This window comes from Rhododendron vialii, chromosome 12a, assembly GCF_030253575.1.
Source record: "Rhododendron vialii isolate Sample 1 chromosome 12a, ASM3025357v1".
Taxonomy (NCBI): Eukaryota; Viridiplantae; Streptophyta; class Magnoliopsida; order Ericales; family Ericaceae; genus Rhododendron; species Rhododendron vialii.
The window spans coordinates 6256936-6281444 of record NC_080568.1 but is presented as its reverse complement, the minus strand read 5'-3'; the positions used below and the strand labels follow the sequence as shown (position 1 = coordinate 6281444).

The following is a 24509-nucleotide window of genomic DNA, read 5'->3' as shown; positions in this document are numbered from 1 at the left end:
CCCATATAATTACGGAGTAGTTATTATTTTTCTCAAAATTGCCCAAGAGTGTGGCTGAAATCTGGCCAAGTCTTTTGCCACACAAAATCAATGTTGATGGAGGAGAAATAATATGGTTGGTAGGGGTAGATCTACTTTTTGGTAACTTGTACTACCAAATAAAAGAGCCCAATTGGTCATCCAGCTAATATTAGGGACAGCTTTGCCAACCTCTGCTGGGGCAAAATGACTTTCATTAAAGTGACTTTGGCTGCGTTTCCACTAAAGGTGCGTTTGGTTGGATGGAATGGAATGTGAATATGAATGAAATTAAGAATGAAATAGAATTTGAGAAATTGAGAATAGAATAATCATTCTCATGTTTGGTTGCGCTTAGGAATAGTTATTCTCGTCTTCAATAGAATAGTGTGGCAATAGCAATTTTTAAAGTGACAATAGTAATTTTTGAGGTGGCAATAGTATTTTTTGGAGTGGCAATAGTAATTTTTGGTGTGACAATAGTGAATGTTGGAGTGACACTAGTAATTTTGGTGTGACAAAGAAATGGAATAACAATTCCTTAGTTTTGTGGATGGAATGACAATTCCTTTACTAAGATGAATAGTGAACCAAATATTGGAATAAGTTAAGTCATTGGAATGACTATTCCATTTCAACCTTGATTCCATCCAACCAAACATACCCTAAGTTTTTTTTTGTCTTCAGACAAACGACAATAGTCAAGTTTCCGTTAAATGGAATTTTAGTTAACGTACACGAGAAGAGTGATCTGTCTTGAAGTCTTTGAAAGCATGAATTTTAGTCCATTTAGCTCGGTGGAAACGCCCCTTTTATACAACCAGGACGCAAAAGTTTGTACATAGTGGGCATCCAAAACCATGTATTTTCTTAGATAATAAAAAAACTACGACTCACGTTTATATATTGTTATTTGGTAGAGCTAAGTTTGTGTATGTATACGTACCCACCATTTTATTTTTTACACGCACGGCTAAAAAATGTTGACAACTTAGCATGATGAGGAGTTTTTCCACGCATATACATTTATTTTAAAAGAGAATTTTCATCGAGAGACTTACGGGGGCCAATTTTATAGAACTTTTTAAAATTAACCTGAAAAATTAGTACAAAAATATTTGGAGTTGCGCAGTCCTTACCCCTCCCAGCACCCCTTTTGTCTGTGCCTGTATGCAAACTTGACGTTTCAGATTTTAAGTAAATTAATTTCGCAAATAGTTTGTTTATTTCCTCAGCAAATCTGAACCGTCCATTACAATAATGGATGGGTAGAGATCGGTTGTGCAAAGAGTTTTGCACAATCATTGTGCGTGTAGCACTTTTGATTATCCATTTCTCTAACATAATTAAAATAAGTACTTATCTTTGAATTAAACACTTATTTTTCAAATTAAATATAATATATTGTGAGAGAATGACTTGTCTTGTAATCAAGAATTAAATACTTAAAAAAATAAAAAACTCAACGCAACGGAACCTAAAGAATTCGTAACGCATATTATAGGTGTCGAGTCTGTCGACTCGAGAACAGATGGCGGAATGTTTGACCTTATCCCTTTCTTTATCTCTTTTTCTTTATCTTTCTTTTTTTTTTTATAAACATTTTGACCTTATCACTTTCATAGGTTTTATTACCGTTCATTATATTCCGAATTTATTACCGGCACTTTCCACTAGTGTAGTTGTGGACCGTAGGATTTCCAGTGGTGTGAAAGCCTAGAGCCGAATATGTTGACTTTTCATGTACTACAAAGTTTCCTGGATTTGAATTTTTATTCCGAACCTTTTAATTAAAAACACTTAAATAAAACAAAAGGGGTCAAATATACCCTTCTTCCATTCAAATCGTATGCCTCGAGGGTAGGGTGTTGGTCGAATGCGAGCATAATAGTGAATAAAAAGTTTTGTGTTACAAATTTGCGAGTTTGACTCCAATTGTTAGTGAAAATAATCGAGGAACGACATAAATTAACTCTTACACCCAATTAGTTGAAAGTTTGAATGCATGTTCAAAAATAGGAAGCACTAACGGTTCTTCCATACACTGAACCAAATCGGAAATAGCACCAGATCCACAAACCCAGAAACACACTAATCCTTTCTGTCCTTGCGTAGCTCATGGCGGATGAGGAGGGGCAAAATCGTCACAAAACGAGGTTGATTGTCACGGATTAATTTTTCCCACCTCAAAACCCATCCATCATTTATGCCTCCTTAACCGGATAAGAGGAGAGAACTAATCGAGGGGATGAGCTATGGAGGGGGAAGAAATGGTTGCCAAAGGAAGCCAGAGCTCTCAAATAAGCTCCTCACCCGCCGGGATTCGCTATGGCTGCATCCAATCGGGCCCTTAAGATCCCTAGGGAGTAAGTCTAGCCTCGTATGAACTAATTGGATTGTTCAGAAGCAATCCAGCCCAAAGGCATATTGTTCGATGACAGAAAGAGTGCAGGCCCAGTTGGTAGCCTCTTACACTTTTTAGTCCATTTCCCCATTGGATTTCTGGCCATAGTATTATTAAGGCGACTTTTTTTTTTTGATAGCAAAATTTTATTAAAAATGGAGAGAGGGAAATGGAAAATCCAACAGAAAGTTAGATAGTACAACACAATGGCCAAAGCCCAGCCCAAAGGTCTAAACAAGAGTCCAAAAATAATACAACAAAGCCCACCAGAAATCCAAAAAAACAATAAAGCCCAAACAACACAAACAGGCCAATAAAAGACCCGCCAGGCCAACCCATACCCCACAAAACCCTAACCCACCCCAAAACTGCCACCGCACAAAACACCGTAAGCCCTCAGCACCTAGCAGACGCCACCACCCAACCGCCTCGCCGGTACCTCCCCGATGTAGAAGACCGGCCTTATTAAGACAACTTCTTCATTAGTATGTTTTTTTCCCGGTGCTTTGGAAAGTAGAGGATTGAAGACTTTTTAATAAGGCCTTGTTCAATTTCACGGAAAGAGAACGTGAACTGATGGAAAAATCAAGTTTCATGTAGCAAACGAAACCAAGCGAAGCCCTCTGGTCCCATGAGCAACCCATATTTTCGGGCCTAAACTATACAAACAGCCTGGTCGAAGGGCTGTATTGCTTAGATATTTATTTGAAATAATCAATTACAAAGATGAAAAATAAACAGATTCTTTTGCCTATCTATTGCTCATTAATTTATTCTATGTTTCAATTAGTATACGCAATTAAACGAACCAAATATGTCACATGAACGTAAACCATATTAATAATTAAAAAAATAAGCAAGCGAACTAATTAAACAAGCCCAAAGATGGTTGAACAAAATATTTGACCAAGAAAACAAGTCCCAAAAGACTTACCCCAAAAAAAAAAAAAAAAAAACTAGTCCCAGAGCATGACTTTCCATTTTATCTCTAGAGCAGGTTTTTATTCCTTTTATTTTGAAGTTTGAGAAATTGAGAAGAAAAGAAAACCAGTAATAAAAAAAGTGGATGAACAAATACTCAGAAAATGGATTAGCTATGAAGAAACATTTAAATTCGTGGTACTGAACTGAAATGGTAAAAACTAGAAGGTTCGCAATTGAGTATTACTTTCACCCAAGGACTTATTCCCAATTAACTCACCCTCCACTTCTCGAGTTGAAAGCTCGGGAAAGTCTCCAAATCGTACGTTACTTCCACTGCCTTTGCTCCGAGTCACGACTCAACCTCAAAACCCTAGAAATCTCTCAAAGGTAAATCAACCAACTCATTATTCTCTCTCTCTCTCTCTCTCTCTCTCTCTCTCTCTCTAAGGTATAAATCAACCAACTCATTATTCTCTCTCTCTCTCTCTCTCTCTCTCTCTCTCTCTCATATCCAAAGTCTAGGTTTTGTTAATCGCTCCCTTCCTTCCTTCGATTTGTTTTTACAGAATTCGTGTTTTTTGAGGAAAAGAAGGTGATTTCTTTTTTGATGTTTTTGTTGTGTTATGATTTAGGTAACTGAGAATGTCTCGAGTTTACGTTGGGAACTTGGACCCGCGGGTTTCGGAAAGGGAACTCGAAGACGAATTCCGCACCTACGGCGTTCTCAGGAGGTAAATCTCATCTTATAGAACTGGAATTTATACGCCTGGTGATGTGAGTCGATTGCGTGATTTGAAATTGTGTTTGATGCCTGAAGACCGAGGATTTTATAGTTTATGGAGATTTCGCCGTAGGTCTACGCCTAATTCGCATACTGCGCGGGCGTGACCCTAGGTGCGATGTCTTTGGGAATCTAGGTTTGATGCCCAATTCTAGGAGTGATTCCTAGACCTATCTTCTTGTATTCTTCTCTTTTATTCTTGTTTTCTGTTTACTTTCAGCCTTGTTACTGTTCACGAATCACTATTCACAGCCCTAAACAACCTAAATTAGCGTTCTCTAATCACAGCCCCAACACCCTACCTCTCTGTTACCCATGGAAACCCTAAGATCCCTTATTGTCCTACATCAGTCCTTCACTATAACTTAGTGTGCACAAAGGGATGATTGTTCATACCTTTGAATTATGGTTGAAATTTTAGTTCCTTCAAGGAATATGTAACAAAATTACGTAATGCCTAAGACTGATGATATAATAGTTTATCAAAATTTCGGGGGAGGTTATTCATTATGCAGGGGCGGCCCGAGAAATTGAATCCAAGGGGGGTGAACTGTGAGATGAATTTTCCATGATGACTTTCTAAATTGAAACATTAGTCTCGAGATATTGCTGTTATTAGATTATCCATTTACACTTAGTAATCCAATTAGCATGATGATGATGATCGTCCCAACTATATCCTTCAATATGGTTTAGTGTGCTTGAAGTGAAGATTGCTCATAGCTTTGAATAATGGCCGATATTATAGGTTTTTTTTTGAATGAACATGTAACTAAATTATATAGATTGCACGCAATTTTTTTGTGTGCGCCGGGCTCCTGCAGGTCCCACAGTAGCTCCGTGCCTGACAATATGGCTGTGTGTGGCTTGAAGGTCTAGATTGAAATGACCTAATTGAAGGCATATGTGGAATTGTTCCTGATTGCTACTAACCCTCATTGTTGTAAATGAAATTATGCAGTGTTTGGGTTGCACGGAGACCACCTGGGTATGCCTTTATTGAGTTTGATGATAAGAGGGATGCTCTTGATGCAATTCGTGATCTTGATGGTAAATATATTAAGACGTGGTTGCTTTTCTTATAATGTTTCTATTCAAGTATATTTTCCCATTGTTTGCATTAGAGTAACTGTTTCGAGCTACATATTGATGTTTCCTACTGTAATAATATTGTGTGGAACTTCTACTGTGCGTTGGGTGAGTTTTCCACATCCTTTGTTTCACAAGTATAGAGGATGGGTTTATCAAGGTATTGTCTCTGTCAAAATACAATAATCTAACTTGATGACCTTCATAAGGACTACTAAAGTGTTGGATTGTTCTTCTCAATCTTCTTCCATAGACATGTCTACACAGCCTATGACTGAACATGAAATCTGTCCGTTGCAAAAAGGGAAGCTTGTCAAGAAATCGAGCAAATAAAGTAGTAGTCTCGAAGCACGCAAGTAATCAACAGTACAGGGATTCTGTAGAAATTTTGCTTCTCTCACCCCTCTCTCCTGCTGTTTCACCTACCATTTCAAGCACAAGACGCATATTATACAGGCATAAATATTGTGGGAAGTAGGTCATGTCTTTTTGCATGCGATTTGTATAAAACAATGCGGGAACAATCCTCCTATCTGTTTGTCAGTTATCTTTTCTAACGGAATAAATTTTCCTGACACTTGATCAAGGTACGATTATGAAACTTCAGAAGGGTCCCCTTATTGAGTTAATTGGTTTGGAAACTTCGGGAGCACCCATGAAAGAGAAAAACTTAAGAGTTGATTGTATGTCCCTAGCGACCAGATCTAATCCAATCTGTTCTTGCATAGTCAAAGAGTTGACTGTTACGTGTATTTCCCACTTCCTACTCTAAGTCAAGACGAAGATGATCTTCTTTTGTCTTGTCGTCTTGTCTCTCATTCGCCAAATATGCTGCTTCCTTCTTCTATTTTTGGCTCCAGGTAGTCTTCTAGTCTGGTTCCTTAAAATTTCTTAAGAATGCTGGGTGAGATCAGTTGAGCAAGTTGTTGTATCTGACTCGTTTCATTTTTTCTTGTACAAAAAGGTTGAAAGTTTTGAACAAACTTCCTGTAGTTTGTATGCTACTTCTTACTTGTGCTAGCGCCTAGCAATCTCTTCTTTTTGATCTCATCTAACTACGGATACCCTTTTGATGTAGTACTCTAGAATACTTAATATGCAAGATAGCAAGAATCCTATCTGCCGTTTCAGATGCGTGGTATATAAACATAGTTGCATAGGATTCAATTACCTTCTCCAGCCAATACCTTCTCTTTCATTTATATATAATTTTCTTGACAATCTTGTAATCTTCCCTGCTTGATCGGTAATCAACCCTTCTCTGCATTATCAAATCTTCTTTTCTTTTTTTCATTATATTGTTAAACCCGTTTCAGTGGCCTCGGAAGTTTTTTCACGACTGCTGTGTCAAGTTGTTTAATATCCTCTCATTTTGATCGCATCTTTTCCAAATCAGAAGACTGATGCTTTCTTTTTGTTTTGCTTTACTTTGTTTTGTAAACCTTTGTTTATGAAAATGTGGTTTCATTTAACAGGGAAGAATGGCTGGCGTGTGGAGCTTTCGCACAATTCTAAAGAAGGCAATGGCAGGCGTGGAGGAGGTGGAGGGGGTGGGGACTTGAAGTGTTATGAGTGTGGTGAACCAGGTCATTTTGCACGAGAATGCCGTTCGCGCCTTGGTTCACGGGGTTTGGGGGGTGGACGTTATCGTAGCCCCAGTCCTCGACGCCGCGGTAGTCCAATTTATGGGCGAAGGTGTGTTTCATGTTTGTCGTGTTCTGTTTGGTCGTAGGTCAATAATTCCACTTTTTTTATACGTATTCTTCAAACCATCTTGCCTTTTCTTATTGGAAGAAATTGTATTGGCTCCTTTTTTATTCTTTATTGTGAATTCCCTCTTGTGGCAGGAGTTATAGCCCGGTGGGGAGAAGGTCCCCACGCCGACCTAGCTACAGCAGGTCACCTCCTTATCGCCGCTCTTACCGTGATTAATTTTCACTTCTGGGTAAGTTCTCTTTTGATTTGCTCAGTTTATTCAGTTGCATATAGTGGTCACCATTCTTGTATTACGTGAACACTTGGTCCTATATTGAATGGTGGTTGTCATGGTGATTGGTATATCCTACCAATCCTACGCCAACTGCCAACTGCTAACAAGTAAATACAGAAGCCATAGCTCTTAAAATTGAACCCACCTGGATTAAAAACAACCATGTGACTGGAAAAGATAGAAACGAGGGAACTAGAAAACTTTCAGGCACTGGCAGCCTACTAAAAAAGAAAGTGAAAAACTGGAATTTTAAGTAAAAATAAATGGTGGGAAATTGTGGAAAGCAAGGGGTCCTAGGTCATTGAAGTGTTTTGTCGTGGTATCTTAGACTGGCCCTTTATTTTCTTCATAGAATCACTTGGTAAGATACCATTCGGTCCATACCATATGTTTTCTGGCATTTGCTCTATATGAGTATTATCTTTACACATCGTTTTTCCTCTATGTTCTTCACTACATCAGGTTGTATTTTGGCAGAGACTATAAGCTGGGGGAAGACTTGAATCAACATGCAGGTGGAAAGGAAAGGATGAGATCTCTGCTACACTGTAGTCCTGATAGTATTGGTTAAGAAGAGAGAGTAGAGTTTTATGAATTCTTGTCGAGACAATTGGTGTGTTTTGAACTTGGCTTTGGATGGTTTCTACAGTTGTTTTTGCCGCCGAAAGGGGTGCTTTGGACTGTTTGTGTCGCCCTGCTCTCCTCAGCCGCTCAGCGTACTGGAGGTTTCTTTTATACTTTAAACTGTCTACTATCACTGCTTATATTTTTTGCGTTGACTTTCTTGACCGAATCGATGCATTCACGTGGATGTCCGTGAACTAAATACTGTGTCGTTTGTTTTGAGTTCGATTTTAGGCGAAATCAGCAAATTTTGCCTCCTGCTTTGTGCACATCGTTTACGACCTCTGCCCCTCTGCACCACATCATCTTCTCGTTGTTGCTCCTTGTGCATACTCGCTTTGAATTGCAATTGAAACTGCTAATGTCCAGAAACTTGGTTGCCTGCATACTTCTCTAACTGCATTCTTCTGCAACAAAGCTTCTGATATTCCTACTTAAGATCTTTGCTATTATCTACGTTGGTTGACGAAGATGATGCTGTTCATCTGCGGTGTTAAGTCATACTATGCGCACTGTTTGTGGTACTTCCCAAAAGAAAATGACACAATAGCTCCTCAACTAAATGATACCGATTTGCTACACCACCGTGCCTCTGCTTTGAAATCATGCCAGTGGCATCTCCAATGCGAGTATAGCTTCAATGGTCATCATTGAACAGGCATTATCATACTATGCCAACTGTTTGTGGTACTTCCCCAAAGTAAATTACACAATCTCTACTAAATGATACTGGTTTGCTACACCACCGCGCGTCGGCTTTGAAATCATGCCAGTGGCATCTCCAACGCGACTAAAGATTCAGTGGTCATCATTGAACAGGCCTTTCTCTTGTGCTTGTTTGATTTTTACCATGTAATCAATGGAACCTTGTTTACTTGTGGACCACAATTCTTGATGTGAAGAATTTATGCATGAATCATGGTGCTCCGAGTTTGTTCTGTTGAAGATGCGGTGCCTATTTATAGCTTTCTATTTTTTGTTGTGATGTTTGATCTACTACTTTGTCTTTCCGGGAACTAGGTTGCCAAAATATCTTTGGAAAACCCTGAAATATTTTCGAAAGGACAAATATTCGTTGCTCTGGTGCTTTTCCTTTTCTTTATCCTTTCCCCCCATCTCATTTCCTTCAGAGGATGAGTTTTATGGATTCAGCTCATAAGGTGTCCATTCGAGGGTGTCAGTGTCACTGTCATGTAACAACTCCTGTGAAAGGCCCCCCCATATTCAGGCATATAACTCTGGTTTCTCAGTAGTAAAGCTCATTTTTGCTTGATCCTTGGTAAATTTGGAAAGTTACCCATGAAGATTGTGGTAAGTAGTAGCAGTGCAGGCTTGGTTTTGTTTGCGTTGGTGGACTTGTTATGTAACTTGATGGAGTTCTTTACTCGGTAAATTAAGTATATCATTGATGGTGCTGGAGGTGATTAATCCCCGGCATATTATAGCTGGCCTTCTTGTGACACTCCGTTATGAGGATTGGAAGTTTGAAGTTTTTGAAGAATTAGATTAGGTGGTCGCCTTTTGAGTACGACGATATTGCATCAACCCAGAAAAATAAAAGAACGACAATCAGGAATGTCCAGTGACGCCGCTTTGGCACGCCAGCTCCCTGAAGCTTTGCTTATTGCCCTATAATAATTTGAAGCATTGTAGTAGCTCTTTCTACTCTTGTTTTCTCCTGTTCGTAATTTTGTTTTTCTATATCGACCAATGACGTCAAAGTCTTTCTCAAGCAATTGTAGGACCCGCACTGTTACCCAATTTGCTTGCACGAAAAGGATAGGCAACGGAAAAATTAACTTTTCTGTTACTTTGTGTCATACCATGAAAATTGTGGCAGCTGCAGCTTCAAATTTTCTATTGGAAAACATTTTCTTGTAAATTAAGTTCTGCCAAGAGGAAGGAATTTTAGTTTTTCTGTACGATTCTTTTGAAGAGAACACATACAGGAAAATGAATTTCACTTTTCTTTGCTTCACTCCGTTACTTTTTCTTGAAATCTATTTCTCATGTAACATTCTTGACAAATGAACGGAACTATAGAGTATCTCCACAAAGAAGGGAAAGAAAAATGGAAGCCATGGTATTTGGCTCTTGCAATAGTGTAAGTGGAAAACAAAAATCCAATGAGACATAGTAATAAGTATTGGTTACCTGCTCTCTCTCTCTCTCTCTCTCTCTCTCTCAAGTCTGAATCTCTCTGATTGGGAAGGGGTAGTTTCCATCCCTTTTTTTTCCAATCAAATTTCCCCTTGTCATCCCCTCTCTTCCACCCCCTCTTGATCCTTCATCTAACCTCTGTCCTTCCTCCGTCCCCATTTTTTTCATATTTTCAGATTTCGACTCAAATGATTCGGCTCAAATCTGCTTTACGGTTGTAGCCCGATGTATTGCTCATGACTGTAGCCTAACACCATTGACCGCGAATGTAATTGTTGCCGACACGCGAATCTGCTTTACGGTTGTAGCCCAATGTATTGGCCATGATTGTGGCCTAACGCCATTGACCGCGAATGTACATGTTGCCCGCACGCAAATCTGCTTTATGGTTGTAGCCAGACGTATTGGCCATGACTGTAGCCTAACGCCATTGACCACGAATGTACATGTTGCCCACATGCGAATATGCTTTACGGTTGTAGCCCGACGTATTGGCCATGACTGTGGCCTAACACCATTGACCACGAATGTACATTCTTTCCCCTTTTTTCATTCAGTACCCATGAGTGAGGCTAGAACTTTTTTGAAGATCCAGACGACTTGGAGGAGCTTCAAAAGCCACAGAGATAGAGGAAGCAATTCTTTCCCCTTTTTTCATTCTTTTCTTCATGTGTGGAGATTTTTTTGGTTTGTGTTGTAATAATACCTCCTCCATGGAGGAGGCTTTAAGTCCTGCCAGTCCTCCTTACGTGGAGGTTTATGGTTTGCTTTCTTCTCCTTGCATGGAGGCCTCTCTTTTTTTTTTCATATATTTTATATTGGCTTAGAATAGTTAGATTAGCGCCTTGAAAGAAGTGCTAAACCCCTAACCTCCTTTTTTCTGACACTAAGTGCACACCTGATAAAGTTAGGCCAAAGGCCTCTTGGCTGCATGCAGGCCTCCTTCTCCCATTTGGAAGTCTTACTCAACATATTTGTACTTTATAATTCGATATTTTTGTCAATGATGCAATATCATTAGGGTTCATGTACTGATAAAAAAGATGAAAAAAAATCTTCTTGTTCCAGTGACCTCACATAGGTGCCATCTACTGAAATCGTGAACTCTGGTCATTATTGTCAACTGCAAATGGATGCTAAGAACCAGAGTAATCTTCTCAAGAAAAACACATTCATCCCTATGCTGGCAAATATCATAAAACTCTATCCAATTAGACAATGGTGCACACTCAGGGCATCAAATTTGAAACCTCACTGAGGATGAAGGGAACCCTCCGATAGCTACATCTCGCTCCTTGAATGCCTCAAAAAGAAATTGCTCATATAGCTTTCGATTCGATCACCTTTTTGGCAAAAGACGGCAAACAGAAAGCTGCTGCATGCATCTGTTAAAGAAACAGAACAAACCCTGCATAAGTTGAGGGCAAAATGTTTGAGCGTGGAGAAATACACCAGAAAAGACAGAACCACACCTCTTTGTTGTAGAATTTCAAGGGCCCGTTTGATTTGCAATGGCTATCATCACCCTCTATTGGGTTGATTGGATGCTTGAAATCCACGGGCGGCCCCTCGGTAGAGCAAAGCATGAAACCAATCACCCCACTGGAATTAAAGAAGCCAATAGCATTGAGATACACAAATTTCCTCCATTAACAAGAGCAAAGCGTCAACTATAAACAGAAAGAAGGAACATGCTACCAACCCTCCCTAAGGGCAGGGGATAATGTGTAAAAAGTGCATTGGAATCTGTAAAAAGTGTACTAAAATCCGTGAATGTGTATTGACTCCATGAAAGTTGTTGAAAGTCTTAACTTCTTTGGTACTATACCAGTACTATCTGCAATGGCTGTGCTCAGCAAAACCGATTAAAGAAAACAACAGAATTTCACCCTACCATCTCGAGTTTAAACGATGGAAGCTCCCACAAAACAAATACGCAGACGTAGAAATAACACAATCAGAAAAGGGGGTCCTTAATATGACATACCTTGGGTATGTAGGAACTGAGGTCCATGCATAGTTGACAGAGCCTTTGAATATCTGGCGGCAATTTGCAACAATATCTTCGATTATGTGCATGTGAAGCCATATGCTTTCTGCTTGAGTACAAATAACCCCTCCAGGACGAAGAGCCTTTGCTACTGACTCAAAAAATGGCTTTTCAAAAAGTTCCTGTGCAGGACCTGATCAAAGATAAAACAAGGGACTTAGGTCTTAAAACGGAAAGAGGTTTCTGATGAACATACCTAAGAAAGCAATAGGTCATGCTTCTGATGAAATATAAGAAATGAAGCAATTGACTGCAACAATGCAATCACCTATTGGATCAGAAGAGTCTACTATAATTGCATCATAAGTTCCTTCATGAACAGCTTTCAAAAAAGCAACGCCTGCAGAGAGAGAGATATAAAACCAGTGAAGGCATCAATTTAAAGCAGAAAGGATGAAGAGGTTGAGAAGTGGAGAATAAAAAGAGCTGACTATACCATCACCAATATGTAGAGTTACACGGGGATCCTTATATCCGATAGAGACGTGAGGGAAAAATTGTTCAGAAACCTGAATAGAATCACATAATGAGGTTATCAATTTCCTCTCTCTTCCAAATTGACCAACAGAACTCAAATCATAGGACCTATGAAAGCAACCATCTGCTCTCATTTGGAAGGCAAATCCGTGTTTGATTCTTTGACTCCAAAGAAGACATATACAAACAAAGACTTTGGTGCAAGAGATTAACATCCAATGCATATCTGGTAGGAAAAGAATGTACCGCTAGCTGAACACAACAGAAAACATAAACAGAAACTTAACCAAATCATTATCACTCACATCAACGACCATTTTATCAATTTCACAAATATCTATCTGCTCAACAGAAGAATGGCGAGACACTTCACGTAAGACACCGCCATCCCCTCCTCCAATAACCAAAACCTACATATGAAACAATCTGTGAGCACCAAAATAGAAGAGAAGGGAAGAACTATATACAGTTAATGTTAATTTCACTTTGTTTGTTTAGCAGTTTTCTCAGAGACAGATTAAAAAACTAAAATAGCTTGTCATATATGGCTTGATTTTTTTCCCCATCTTTTTAAACCAGTTTCCTTGCTCAATTCATGCTGTTCTCAACTGGCAACTAAATTTGCACAACTCAACTAGTTTTAGAGTAGCCAAAAACCACAATAAGTAGGAGTTTGAATGGCTAGTCACATTGGAATCCATTGATCACTTTCACTGTCAACCATTGTAGATGCATGTAGTGAGAGCTAACTGGCAGATGGTAGGCGCTAGGTGAACTTACCAGATGTTTTGGAATTTATTCTTTTCTAAATCTTGCATTAGGTTGTAGCCTTGCACTTATCAAAAACAAAATAAAATATTGGGGTTGTAGCCTTGGATATGCATGGCTAGTTGACTACTCTGTTTAGTACAGGTGGCATCCTCACACTGCTGGCCGTTCCATGGCACAAGTATTGGAACTCATAGTTCATTGGTGCATCTTTGATTAGAGAGATCACAGTTCATGGCTGTATGAAGGTGTCACGCTGAGTCGCTATGGCGTTAACACTACACGACTCAGATTGGTTCACCGCATTGTGATCGTGTCAGGTAACAGGTAACAGGGCACTGATGTCTGTTCATGGCCGGCTGCTGGCCGTTCCATGGCACAAGTATTGGAACTCATAGTTCATTGGTGCATCTTTGATTAGAGAGATCACAGTTCATGGCTGTATGAAGGTGTCACGCTGAGTCGCTATGGCGTTAACACTACACGACTCAGATCGGCTCACCGCATTGTGATCGTGTCAGGTAACAGGTAACAGGGCACTGATGTCTGTTCATGGCCGGCTGCTGGCCGTTCCATGGCACAAGTATTGGAACTCATAGTTCATTGGTGCATCTTTGATTAGAGAGATCACAGTTCATGGCTGTATGAAGGTGTCACGCTGAGTCGCTATGGCGTTAACACTACACGACTCAGATCGGTTCACCGCATTGTGATCGTGTCAGGTAACAGGTAACAGGGCACTGATGTCTGTTCATGGCCGGCTGCTGGCCGTTCCATGGCACAAGTATTGGAACTCATAGTTCATTGGTGCATCTTTGATTAGAGAGATCACAGTTCATGGCTGTATGAAGGTGTCACGCTGAGTCGCTATGGCGTTAACACTACACGACTCAGATCGGTTCACCGCATTGTGATCGTGTCAGGTAACAGGTAACAGGGCACTGATGTCTGTTCATGGCCGGCTGCTGGCCGTTCCATGGCACAAGTATTGGAACTCATAGTTCATTGGCGCATCTTTGATACTTAGAGAGATCACAGATCATGGCTATATGAAGGTGTCGCGCTGAGTTGCTAAGGCGTTTACACTACCTGACTCAGATCGGTTCACCGCATTGTGATTGTGTCAGGTAAAAGGGCACTGATGTCTGTTCTTGGCATCTTCTGTCTTGGTCTCTCTCCGAGGATGTTAAGGCGAGAGAACTCTTCCCAAGGGGGACACTAGCCCTAACTTAACGAGCCTCCCTCCAGGTGCTTGGACCTTACTCATAGGCCAAAGCTTGAGGTTATCGGGTTGTGGGGAGGAGTACAGAGGGCAGTATTCTACCTTGTGATACCGAGGCATATTTCGGCTGAAGAGGCCCTGGCAGAGAACAGTGTTTGTGAAGATATGATAGAACAGTCCACGTGCCGCCTGTCGTGGGGGGCCGTCTAGGGGGTAGCCACGTGTCCTGGCAAGTGGAATGACTGGACTACATTACGTACAAACACCAAAGCTTAGATACCTTTCAGACATTCACCTTGGTTCATCTTTTTCTCTCTCTATGTGCAACTTCTCGATTACCCTAGATTTACCCCCATAAAAACCTAAATCTAGAGTCGAGATTCACCAGACACACCCAAACAAAAAAGGGCCATTTAACTCCAAAAAAGTACCAGTATCGAAACTATTCAGTGCAAAAACTACATTTTTACATCCAAATGATACTGGTCGTCAATGAATTTTAATACGTTGAACAGACCTTCTTTGGATTGGGAATCGAGCAAAGTGGGAGATGTACAATCATTTCTTGATATGCGCATTCATCCCTCTCTGTGAGTTGAATCACACCATCCAAAACAAGAACATTTCCATAGGTTGAAGACTGCAACATAGAAATCAGAAACAGACCACTCATAGTAAGAAAAAACCGGAGGCAAACTACATGTTTTGGGTTCCAGAACATCAGGTACCTGGAAAACCATAACATTCTGGTATTCAGATTTTCCTTGAAATAAGATCTTTTCCACCTTCAAAGAATGTGCTTCTCCTGAATTCACCAAAAATTAACTTTATGGATGAGATAGTAAGTTATAAAGAGAAGACAGAATTAACAATAACTTTTTCTAGACAAGGACAAAAGAAATAATACTTCAGCACAAACATATGCATCAAGAATTTAAAAGGCATAAAAAATAAAAGATGTTCATATATTATTTTCGATAAGAACTAATTTCACAATTTGCATATTAGCAACATACTCCGTATAAAATACATGGCTCTGCAAGTTGTACATTAGTCAGAGCAACAAGCTACCCAGCTTATGAAATGGAAAAAAACAAGTCGGTATTAACACGAATCATGACAGTGGGCATGTAAAACATATATCTAATCTACAAATGGAATGGCCAACGGAAGTCCAAGTTACATTTTTCAAACCACGTGCGCAAGAACAACGTTTAAGGAATAATAGCCACATCTGCTTCCATAACTAAGCTCCTGAGTCCTGACTAGCATTTAGCGGATGAACTAAAATTACCAGAAACACATCACTCACTGGTCAGGGCAATGGCAACAAGCAAAAAATTGCAAGATCAGGCCAGTACTAGATGCGACAATTGTATCTGACCAGGTATGAGAACCATGGAATGTCATTTGACACACCAAATGGTGAACATGCCCCAATAGGGTTGTTCAAAGGGGAAGACGTCAGGGCCGGCTTAGAGGATAGGCAAGTGAAGCATGTGCTTTGGGCCCCAAAAAAGGCTAACAATGAGGGCCCCCAAAATTCTAGGACCCCTATATATATATGTCCCAAAAATAATTTTGCACCAAGTCTACTTTACACAAAATAGGCCCAATTGAAATTTAGGAGCCACAAATAGGCGCAACGGTGGAATACACTGATTATCAACTCCCATAGGCCATAACCCGTTACGATATGTTTGGTTCAATGGAATGGAATGGAATTGGGAAGACTAATTTTCAAAGGATGAATTTTGAGATATTGTAATGGTTGCATTTTTTTGGGATAACTATATGCTTATGCTTTGTAATGGTAAATCTTTTGTCATGGTTTTTTTTATGAAACTCTTTGTAGACCAACTTTTGTATGAAAAATATAGAGAGGCCTATTCAAGAGGTTTGCTTCTAGCCTCCAAAACTTATGAGCCGGCCCTGGAAGTTGTGAACACAATCTAAGTGAAAATCTCCTTAGTTTAACTTTGATTCTCATCTACTGCAAAACCAATTGCAATACGACTAGAGAATTCCTGTCCAACTAGCTGTGATACTTAGAACCTTCATTCCACAACACTAAGGTGACTATAAAGTTGTTACTACAAATCAATAAGCATATTTCTTCTCACACAAACAACACCATACCGGTACATGTAACAGTAAAGAAAAGAAAAGGGTAATACAACATTTAAAGCTCAGTTTTTTTCGTTTTCATCAAAATCAGAGACATCAAAGAACAATCCCAGCCCACAAAAGATACATCTACGTATGATTAGCAGACAACACCATACTAGTACATGCAGATTGCAACAGAAAAGAAAAGGGTGATACACAATCTAAAGCTCAGTTTTTTTGTTCCAAAATCAGAGAAATTTAAAAACAAGCTGAACCCAGAAAAGATACAATTGACCAGGTTCGATTCTTGGGGTCTAACCCCAAGAAAGTGATTTCTTGTGAATTCCCTGACATGGATTGCATGCCTCTGAGTCTCTGACCGGACCAGGATTAGTTTAGGCGGGCGTAAGCTGGCTCGGACACCCTAACCGTCGAACCCAAAAAAACACCACCACCATACCAATACATGCAACAGTGAAAGAAAAGACTAATACGAAATCTAAAGCTCAATTATTGCTTTTTTTGCCAAAATCAGAGTAATTTAAAAACAATCTGAACCCAGAAAAGATACATAAATGTAAATGATCAGAAACCCACCTGGCCACATTGGGCTGATCTCAGAAAACCAACCGGGTATAACAGATGAAATATATTCAGACTCTTTGTTGGTGCTAATACTATTATTGTCGTTGATTCCTTCCATTTCGACACCGTTGTGTTTGTGGTTGTGGTGGTTGTTCAATTCTTCGTCCTCCCTCTGCCTCTTCACTGGGAAATCGGTAGCGGCGCCGCTCTCCTCCGCCATCTACCCTCTCACTACTTTACGCGCACACACACACACACTCTCTCTCTCTCTCTCTCTCTAAAGCCCTAAAATGAAGGCCGCACGATTTCACTGATTGGATACTACGTACAGGTGTGTACAGGTGTATATATAGATGGATACTCAGTCCCATTTTTATAATGTCTATTTTCATTTTTCATGTCGTTCAACGTTTATATATCTCAATCTACAATATTTTTCATAATTTTAAAAATTTTGTATTATAAATTTAATTAATAACTATCAAACAAGATCTATATTGCATATTTTTGAAGATTATATTGAAAGATATAAGAGTTGAAAAAACGACACGAAAAACGAAAATGAACAATAAAAATGGGACGGAAGGAGTAGTATCAAGTAAGGCTGCAAATGAGCTGGGCTGAGCATAGTATTGATGTATTTAGAGCGCAACTTGTTTAATAACCGAGCCAAAACTTCATGCTCAAGTTTGGCTTGTCTATAAACGAAGCTCTTAACGAAACGAGTATGATTCATTCATTAATCAAACAAGTTTTTATAAACTAGTCGAGTCTACTTTATGAGCCAAGCTTTTTGGAGCCGAGCCAAGCTTTAGAGTGTTAAGCTCGACTCATTTACTAAATGAACCCAAAACTCGAGCTCGACTCGATTACTTAACGAGTCTAGCCTAGCCGAGTGCAGCCCTAACGAGCCAAGCCTTGAGCTCTTCGCGAGTAGCTCAGGTCGTTTGCAGCTCTAGTATCAAGTTATATTTTTCATAATGCATTATTGTAAAATCCATTTCAAAAACTATTCCCCAATACTCAAAACGCAAGTCCGCACGATGCAAAATGCAAATTCATACTCCCTCCGTCTCGATTTGTTTTTCTATTTTCACTATTTAGGACCTTCTACAAAATTGTCTATATGTTTCAATTTATAATATTTTTTATATGAAATATGGATATTATTTGATAGATCTCAATTAGGTCTAAAATATGATGTTTTCAAAATTATGTATAACATTATAGATTATGAGATATAGATAATTTTTTGAAAGACACGTATGTCGAAATTGGATAAATAAACTGAGACGGAGGGAGTAGCTCGCAACACACCCTCTTAAAAGTAACAACACCACCGAATTTCCTAAACCATTTTGGTCTTCAAGTTCTTTTTTTTTTTTTTGGTCACAACGATATACATCAGCGTGGGTTAGTGGGAGATGTTAGAGTTAGCACAGGGAAACCAGAAGCTATCCATAGCCCTGGGCCCCTAAAAAGCCTGCCCCTGTGGGGCTCAAACCCAAGACCTTCACAAAAGAGGAGACAATGATTGACGAACTGCACTAAACAAACAGTGGTTATCGGTCTTCAAGTTCTGACGGTGAAAAATAAAAATAACGGTTCAAATTATCACCTAATCAAATCGGCTGCACGATGGATAAATCAATCAATTTCAAGAAAGTAGAGTGCTTTAGAATTAAGGATTATTCTAAGTTTTGCCCAAATGATGTAGGATATTAGGTAAAATATGTACTGATATTCGAGAAATATGTATTAATATTTGTAAAAATATATTAACGTCTGTGAAACATACATTGATATCCGAATTTATTTAAAATTATTAGCATATTATCTTTCGCCTAGTAGGTAGAACTAAGCGAGACCGCAGACTTAAATATGTATAATGATAACATAAAATTTTAAACAATATTTTAAAAAAATGCACTCATTACAAGTGGGCATTTTACAAAGCGTTACTCCCCTTGGAATCTGCTGAGGAAAGACGCATCGGTGTGTCCCCTTCCTTTTTCGTCGTGCAAAGCACTAGTAAAATATTCTCCACAACAAAAGTATACTCCATAATCATGACTCAATACTACTAGTATACAATAATAAAAGTAAAAGTAAAGTGCTATTGATTGACTGTGGAGTGTAAAATGATGAGGCTCTCGATTAGGGTTTTGAGATGATGGGATTTGGGATTTGGAGTTCCTGGCTAGTTTGTCAGATCACTTTCGTAATTGGGGGGAGGATCCCTTCCGGTTCTTTCCAACCAGTCCGGTCCAGGTTTGAATCATCTGTGGGTTATTTTTGGGTTCACAAAAACAATCGGAACCGTTTACTTTTCAGAGCTCGTCGAGAACATTGACAATGCCGTGAATCACGTTGATTGAATATCGTTTGATATGATTTTGAAATGCATTAAGTTTGTAAAAAAAAAAAAAATGTGCAACACTGAATTGCAACCCATTTGACACAGTCATCTGAATATCAATGCATTTCGATAGCATATCAAATGATATCCGATCAACGTGATTTTTAGGCGTAATCAATGTTTTTGACGAACTCTAAAAAGTGAACAATTTCGATTATTATTCTGGGCCCAAAAAGAGCTGACAAAATGATTCAAAACTGAACTAGAATGGTTGGAACGAAAGACTAGACGAGATCCTCTCCTTTCGTAATTCATATCTTAGATATCTATGCCTGGCCTGTTTTTTTTTTTTTTTCCTTTGAAGAGTAGGAAATTCAAGGGATCATAAAAGCAGTTTACAGAAGATGAAAATCAACATAAAATAAAGCTGCACTGATAACGTAGATCCTGCACTAGCTTCACTTTCTTGAACAAAATATTCTACATTATGGGATTCTTTTCTCATCTTCAAAAAGGCAAAGAAATTATTTAGATTTTCATATATTAACCCTCATAAAAAGTAGAAATTATTTTTAAAAGTAACAAGTAATAATTAAAAATCTAATTTTGACTTTGCGAGGATGCCTACATCAATTTCATGTCCACTTAAGTAGTTGATTTGATATGTCGGCCGGACCAATAATATTAGACGGGGAATAGTAATGTGTTCCAAAAAAATATGATTAGTTAGAGGCTTTGATCGGGAAGGTACCTCCGTTCTAAGTGCAAGAAAAATAGATTCTTGAGTTATTTAATTTTTTTTATTACAAGTGCAGCTGTGGGTAACTCGACGAGATTAATAAAATAATAAAATGATTCTCATCATAAAATCATATTCGAGAAGACTTAGAATGGGTCACAAGACTCACAGTGTATAGGAACTCCACCTCTCTAAGTGGCTACCCACCTGGATTGATAACTCATTCGGGCCAACTTACACACATCTCGATCAATTCCGAAGGTTTAATTCCACTGTCCCCTCGCATTAAGCCTAATTAAAGAGGTGGCTACCACCTTGATATAATACCAGTCGTCGAACTGTAAAGCAGATCACTCATTCATCTTAAAAATTGTACTCCGTAGTATATGAAGTTTGAACGAGTACTGTCCCCATCAGAACACTAAAAAGACTTTCCAACTTTCGGTGGTTTGCTCCATCATGTGATTGAAATTGCTTCTATGACTTTTCCCTTTGATCATTGTTAGCCCAAAGATTTCTATGAAAACCTTATTGATTTTGATGATAACAAAGTAAATTTTATTGAAGAGAAATATAATTAATATTATTTGCTATTGATTTGAATAATATTTATTTTGTAGGACTTGATTGAGTTACACAAGGAAAGACTCTACATCAAAACTCCTATCTCTAATAGTCAAGATTGAAATTAGAAGGAAGAAGATTAAGGACAAATCTTCTCCTAATTTGTGATTGGCTATGAGGACTTCTATGGAAAGCAAATATTAATCAAGGAGGACAATTGAATACTACTTGGAGCTTTATATTATTTCGGCAAATTGAAGGCTTGATTGTAGTTGATGTTGCTCAAGATGGAAGATGCAAACGTTTGGAAAAGAAAAGGATTGGAGTTCAATATTCCAACGGCTAGTGGAGCTTCCACATGTCTGAAGTCTTATTCTCCAAGAATAAATACAGTAGAAGAATGAAGACAATAAGTGAGATCTCTGGAGAAATAATTCAGTGAGCTTTTCAATTGCAAATCTCTATCAAACTCTACGCTTACATCTTGAATATCTACACTAGCTTGAGTGTTGTTTCTTGAACCTTGTTGTAAAAGGGATTGTACACCCTTATTCATACTCTTGTGAGAGTTGATATTTTTGTGAGTGATTTTGGAGAGAAAATCACTTGAGAGTTAGGTGTTACTAGCACCGGAGTCAAAACTAGTTGGGTTAGGTGTGACTACCACTGGAGTCAAAATTAGTCAGAGTGATTGGGGATAGATTGCTCGTTGTAAAGGTTGTCTAGCACCCGCGAAGCTAGAAGATTGTAACTATTTGAGATAGTGCAGCAAATCCTGAGTTGGACACTTGGGGAGTGGATTAGGCCGTGAAGTTACGGACCGAACCACTATAAATCCTTGCGTTCGATTTTCTCTTCCCTACTCTCTTTACTTTCAGTTTTGCATATCTATATCGCATGAGTAAATTGATATATTATTGAATAACAAGTTGTGGTAGAATATCTTGAATAATCAGTCAATTAGTTTTTTAAATTCCGCATTATATTTGAGATACCCAATTCCCCCCCCCCCCCCCCCCCCCCCCCCCCCCTGGGGTTGCTATTTGGACCAACATGATCATCATGGTTCCTATAAATGAATTACAAAGAAATCATGGTCCGGTTAGGACGGATGGGGGAAGAAAAAAAAACTAGATTGTTCAAGTTCGAGTTAATGTTTGTTTGTTAAAATCTCGTTTATGATTGATTTGTTACATAGGAAAAACTAAACTTGTATAGTATTTTAATTTATATAGCTTAACTTGTTACATAAAAAAAACTAAACTTGTATAGTATTTTAATTTATATAGCTCATTCAGCTTTTAAATGATTACGCTCAGGCAACCTATAACTCCACTCGATCGGCTTATGATGTATAAAATATTCAAGCTACTCGAGATCGGTCGATTAAAACCCATTTGAGAGTGACTTGTCTTCTCTTATGTAAATAAGCTTAGCTTGAACTTATTTTTAAATCAAATAATATTTTATAAATCAAGCTTGAACAATGAATTGCATGGTTTGTTTATCAACTATTTCTATAAAACCATGTTTGATAGGTGTTATCCATTGAATTTGGCGATATAGGGCCGGTTTGATAGTTGTTATTCAATACAATGGTGACATATTACATGGTATAAAAAATATGGTACTCAGACATGCGTAATTACCAAAGCAATTAGTGTTCCTAAAATGGTTCCCATTTGTTGGTTCCAGTTAGCAAAAATTATTTTATGACTTATAATAAGTTTTAACAAATGAGACAATTATAAAATCGGATCAACTAAAAGTTCCAATCATTTTATTTAGTCCTGCAAATGAGGAAGTGGTTTATATTGGCTAGTTCATGTATTTTGATTCCTCCCCCACCCCCCCTCCCTTCTTTATTCAGCAAAATGGAGTCCAATCATATTTGTGAAGAGATTAACCAAAATAAAGAAACAGAACAAAATGTTGGTTTACCTAACTACCCTTTTGAGTCTTTCTGTACCCCTGCTTTTCCTACACTAGTCACAAATTCATGATTTAGTCAAAACAAAAAAATCAAATTGGGCTGAGCTAGCTGGCCCATCTAGGTTCGAGATTTTAGCAAAGTCCATTTCTCCAATGTTCCTGGGTCCATGAGAACAAGGCCAATGAATCGTTTTGGGTTCTTTGCCTCAGGGCTCTGGCATTGATCCATATGGATAATTCGAAAGTTGAGGATTGTTTTTCCTAACCTAGGGTTCCAGATTTTGGGTGTTTGTAGCCGTTTGGGCAATTTCAGTGATCAAACAAAATAAAAAAAATGCGGATCAAAAAAAAATAAAAAAAATAAAAAAAAAATGCTACTCCCAGTAGAAGTGGTAGAATTATTCCAAGTACTTCGGCTGGAACAGCTATGTACATTTTCGATTTTCTATTCACTCATGATCTGGTTTGGTCGATCCAATCATGATATTGAAGGATGTGACCTTTTCTCGGAAAAAAAAAAATCAAAGCGGGTTCTGCCTTGGCTAGCTAGCTGCATAAGCAACTAACTGCCCGGTCCACCGCCTTTGGATTTTTCTTGTTTGAGAAGAAATTAACGCGCCAAGAAAGTGTCCCCTAAAGCAATTACCTCGATCTTTCATTTTTCCTGGTCTAACCGAATTGCTGATAGATGTGTTCACTGGTTTCTTCAAGTCAATCACCGGCTGTATCCCCCCCCCCCCCCCGCGTGATCTCTAGGGCCGACTTAGAGGATAGATGAGAGACGCATGCGTTTCGAGCTCCAAAAAAAGCTAGAAATGAGAGTCCTAAAAATTTTAGAACCCCTATATATATATATATATATATATATATATATATATAGATATATGTATGTATATATGGGCTTCTTCTGGGCCGGTCCTATGTGTCTGCACTAAGTCCCAATAGGTCCTGTCCAACAATTTTACGCGGAGCCCATAGCCCGCCAAGTCCCGTGCAACAATTTCGTCCAAAAATACCCCTCTCTCGCGCGCATTAATGCAGTCCTCTCTCTCTCTCTCCTCTCTCTTCTGTCATTATTCATTAATGCAAACCACACGCTTGTGCTCTCTCTCTCTCTCTCTTTCTCACTATATAAAGGTGTGTAAATATGGATGACATTGTATGTATATGTTGCTTGCTTGTCTGGACTCTTTCATCAGTCCGAGTAGTCATTGTCTCCCGTTCTTCCCCGTGCACCAAAAGTACACTAAAACCCCCATTGGCTCTTTTCGTTGTTTGTACAATAAAATATTTGAAACTTTTATTTGGAGTGCATATTCATTTCTTTTCTTCTTCTTTTTTGGGTTCTTTCGAGTTGGTCCTATGTAAGTGAATTATTTGTTTTATTTTTTAAAAAATAATAATTAATTGTCTAAATTCATAATTAACAATGTTAGAACACATCTACTCCAAGGTTAGGGTTTGAGAATTGAAAATACTGTTAATTAATGATTAAAAATTAACATTACTGCTAATTAACAATTAAAATAATAATTTTATGATTTTGGGATTGAAAACACTACTAATTAATAATTATAAGGCAATTAAAAATTAATATTATTGCTAATTAACGGTTAAAAGCATTTTATGATTTTGGGAATTGAAAATACTGCTAATTAACAATTAAAAGACAACTAAAAATTAACATTACCACTAATTAACAGTTAAAATAAAG

The 24509-nt window shown here is 38.5% G+C and overlaps 2 protein-coding genes across 3 annotated transcripts; one reads left to right on the top strand and one right to left on the bottom strand.

Moving 5' to 3' along the window:
- Positions 1 to 3612: 3612 nt before the first annotated feature.
- On the top strand, positions 3613 to 8088 carry LOC131310289 (serine/arginine-rich splicing factor RSZ21-like). 2 transcript variants are annotated; one of them, XM_058337226.1, is made up of 6 exons: positions 3613 to 3733; positions 3979 to 4077; positions 5089 to 5177; positions 6692 to 6911; positions 7064 to 7161; positions 7684 to 8088. In XM_058337226.1, exons 2-5 carry the CDS (start codon positions 3989 to 3991, stop codon positions 7146 to 7148), a joined length of 483 nt encoding a protein of 160 aa, XP_058193209.1. In that variant the 5' UTR covers positions 3613 to 3733; positions 3979 to 3988; the 3' UTR covers positions 7149 to 7161; positions 7684 to 8088. The 2 variants fall into 2 exon arrangements, with proteins under 2 accessions (XP_058193209.1, XP_058193208.1); XM_058337225.1 differs by having other exon boundaries at positions 7669 to 8088.
- Positions 8089 to 10984: 2896 nt separating this feature from the next.
- On the bottom strand, positions 10985 to 17581 carry LOC131310288 (spermidine synthase 1). Its single transcript, XM_058337223.1, has 9 exons — positions 17214 to 17581; positions 15236 to 15312; positions 15025 to 15147; positions 12823 to 12927; positions 12477 to 12549; positions 12309 to 12380; positions 11978 to 12173; positions 11463 to 11592; positions 10985 to 11375 (listed from the first exon to the last, which is right to left on the bottom strand). Exons 1-9 carry the CDS (start codon positions 17419 to 17421, stop codon positions 11310 to 11312), a joined length of 1050 nt encoding a protein of 349 aa, XP_058193206.1. The 5' UTR covers positions 17422 to 17581; the 3' UTR covers positions 10985 to 11309.
- Between the last annotated feature and the right edge of the window lie 6928 nt (positions 17582 to 24509).

Excerpts from the sequence above, each read along its gene's own strand:
- LOC131310289 (XM_058337226.1), top strand. The coding sequence starts at position 3,989 with ATGTCTCGAGTTTACGTTGGGAACTTGGACCCGCGGGTTTCGGAAAGG. Across the intron at positions 4,078-5,088 it reads ACCTACGGCGTTCTCAGGAG|TGTTTGGGTTGCACGGAGAC; the intron begins GTAAATCTCATC and ends GAAATTATGCAG. Across the intron at positions 5,178-6,691 it reads TGCAATTCGTGATCTTGATG|GGAAGAATGGCTGGCGTGTG; the intron begins GTAAATATATTA and ends TTCATTTAACAG.
- LOC131310288 (XM_058337223.1), bottom strand. The coding sequence starts at position 17,421 with ATGGCGGAGGAGAGCGGCGCCGCTACCGATTTCCCAGTGAAGAGGCAG. Across the intron at positions 12,381-12,476 it reads AACTCTACATATTGGTGATG|GCGTTGCTTTTTTGAAAGCT; the intron begins GTATAGTCAGCT and ends CTCTCTCTGCAG. Across the intron at positions 12,174-12,308 it reads AGACTCTTCTGATCCAATAG|GTCCTGCACAGGAACTTTTT; the intron begins GTGATTGCATTG and ends ATCTTTGATCAG.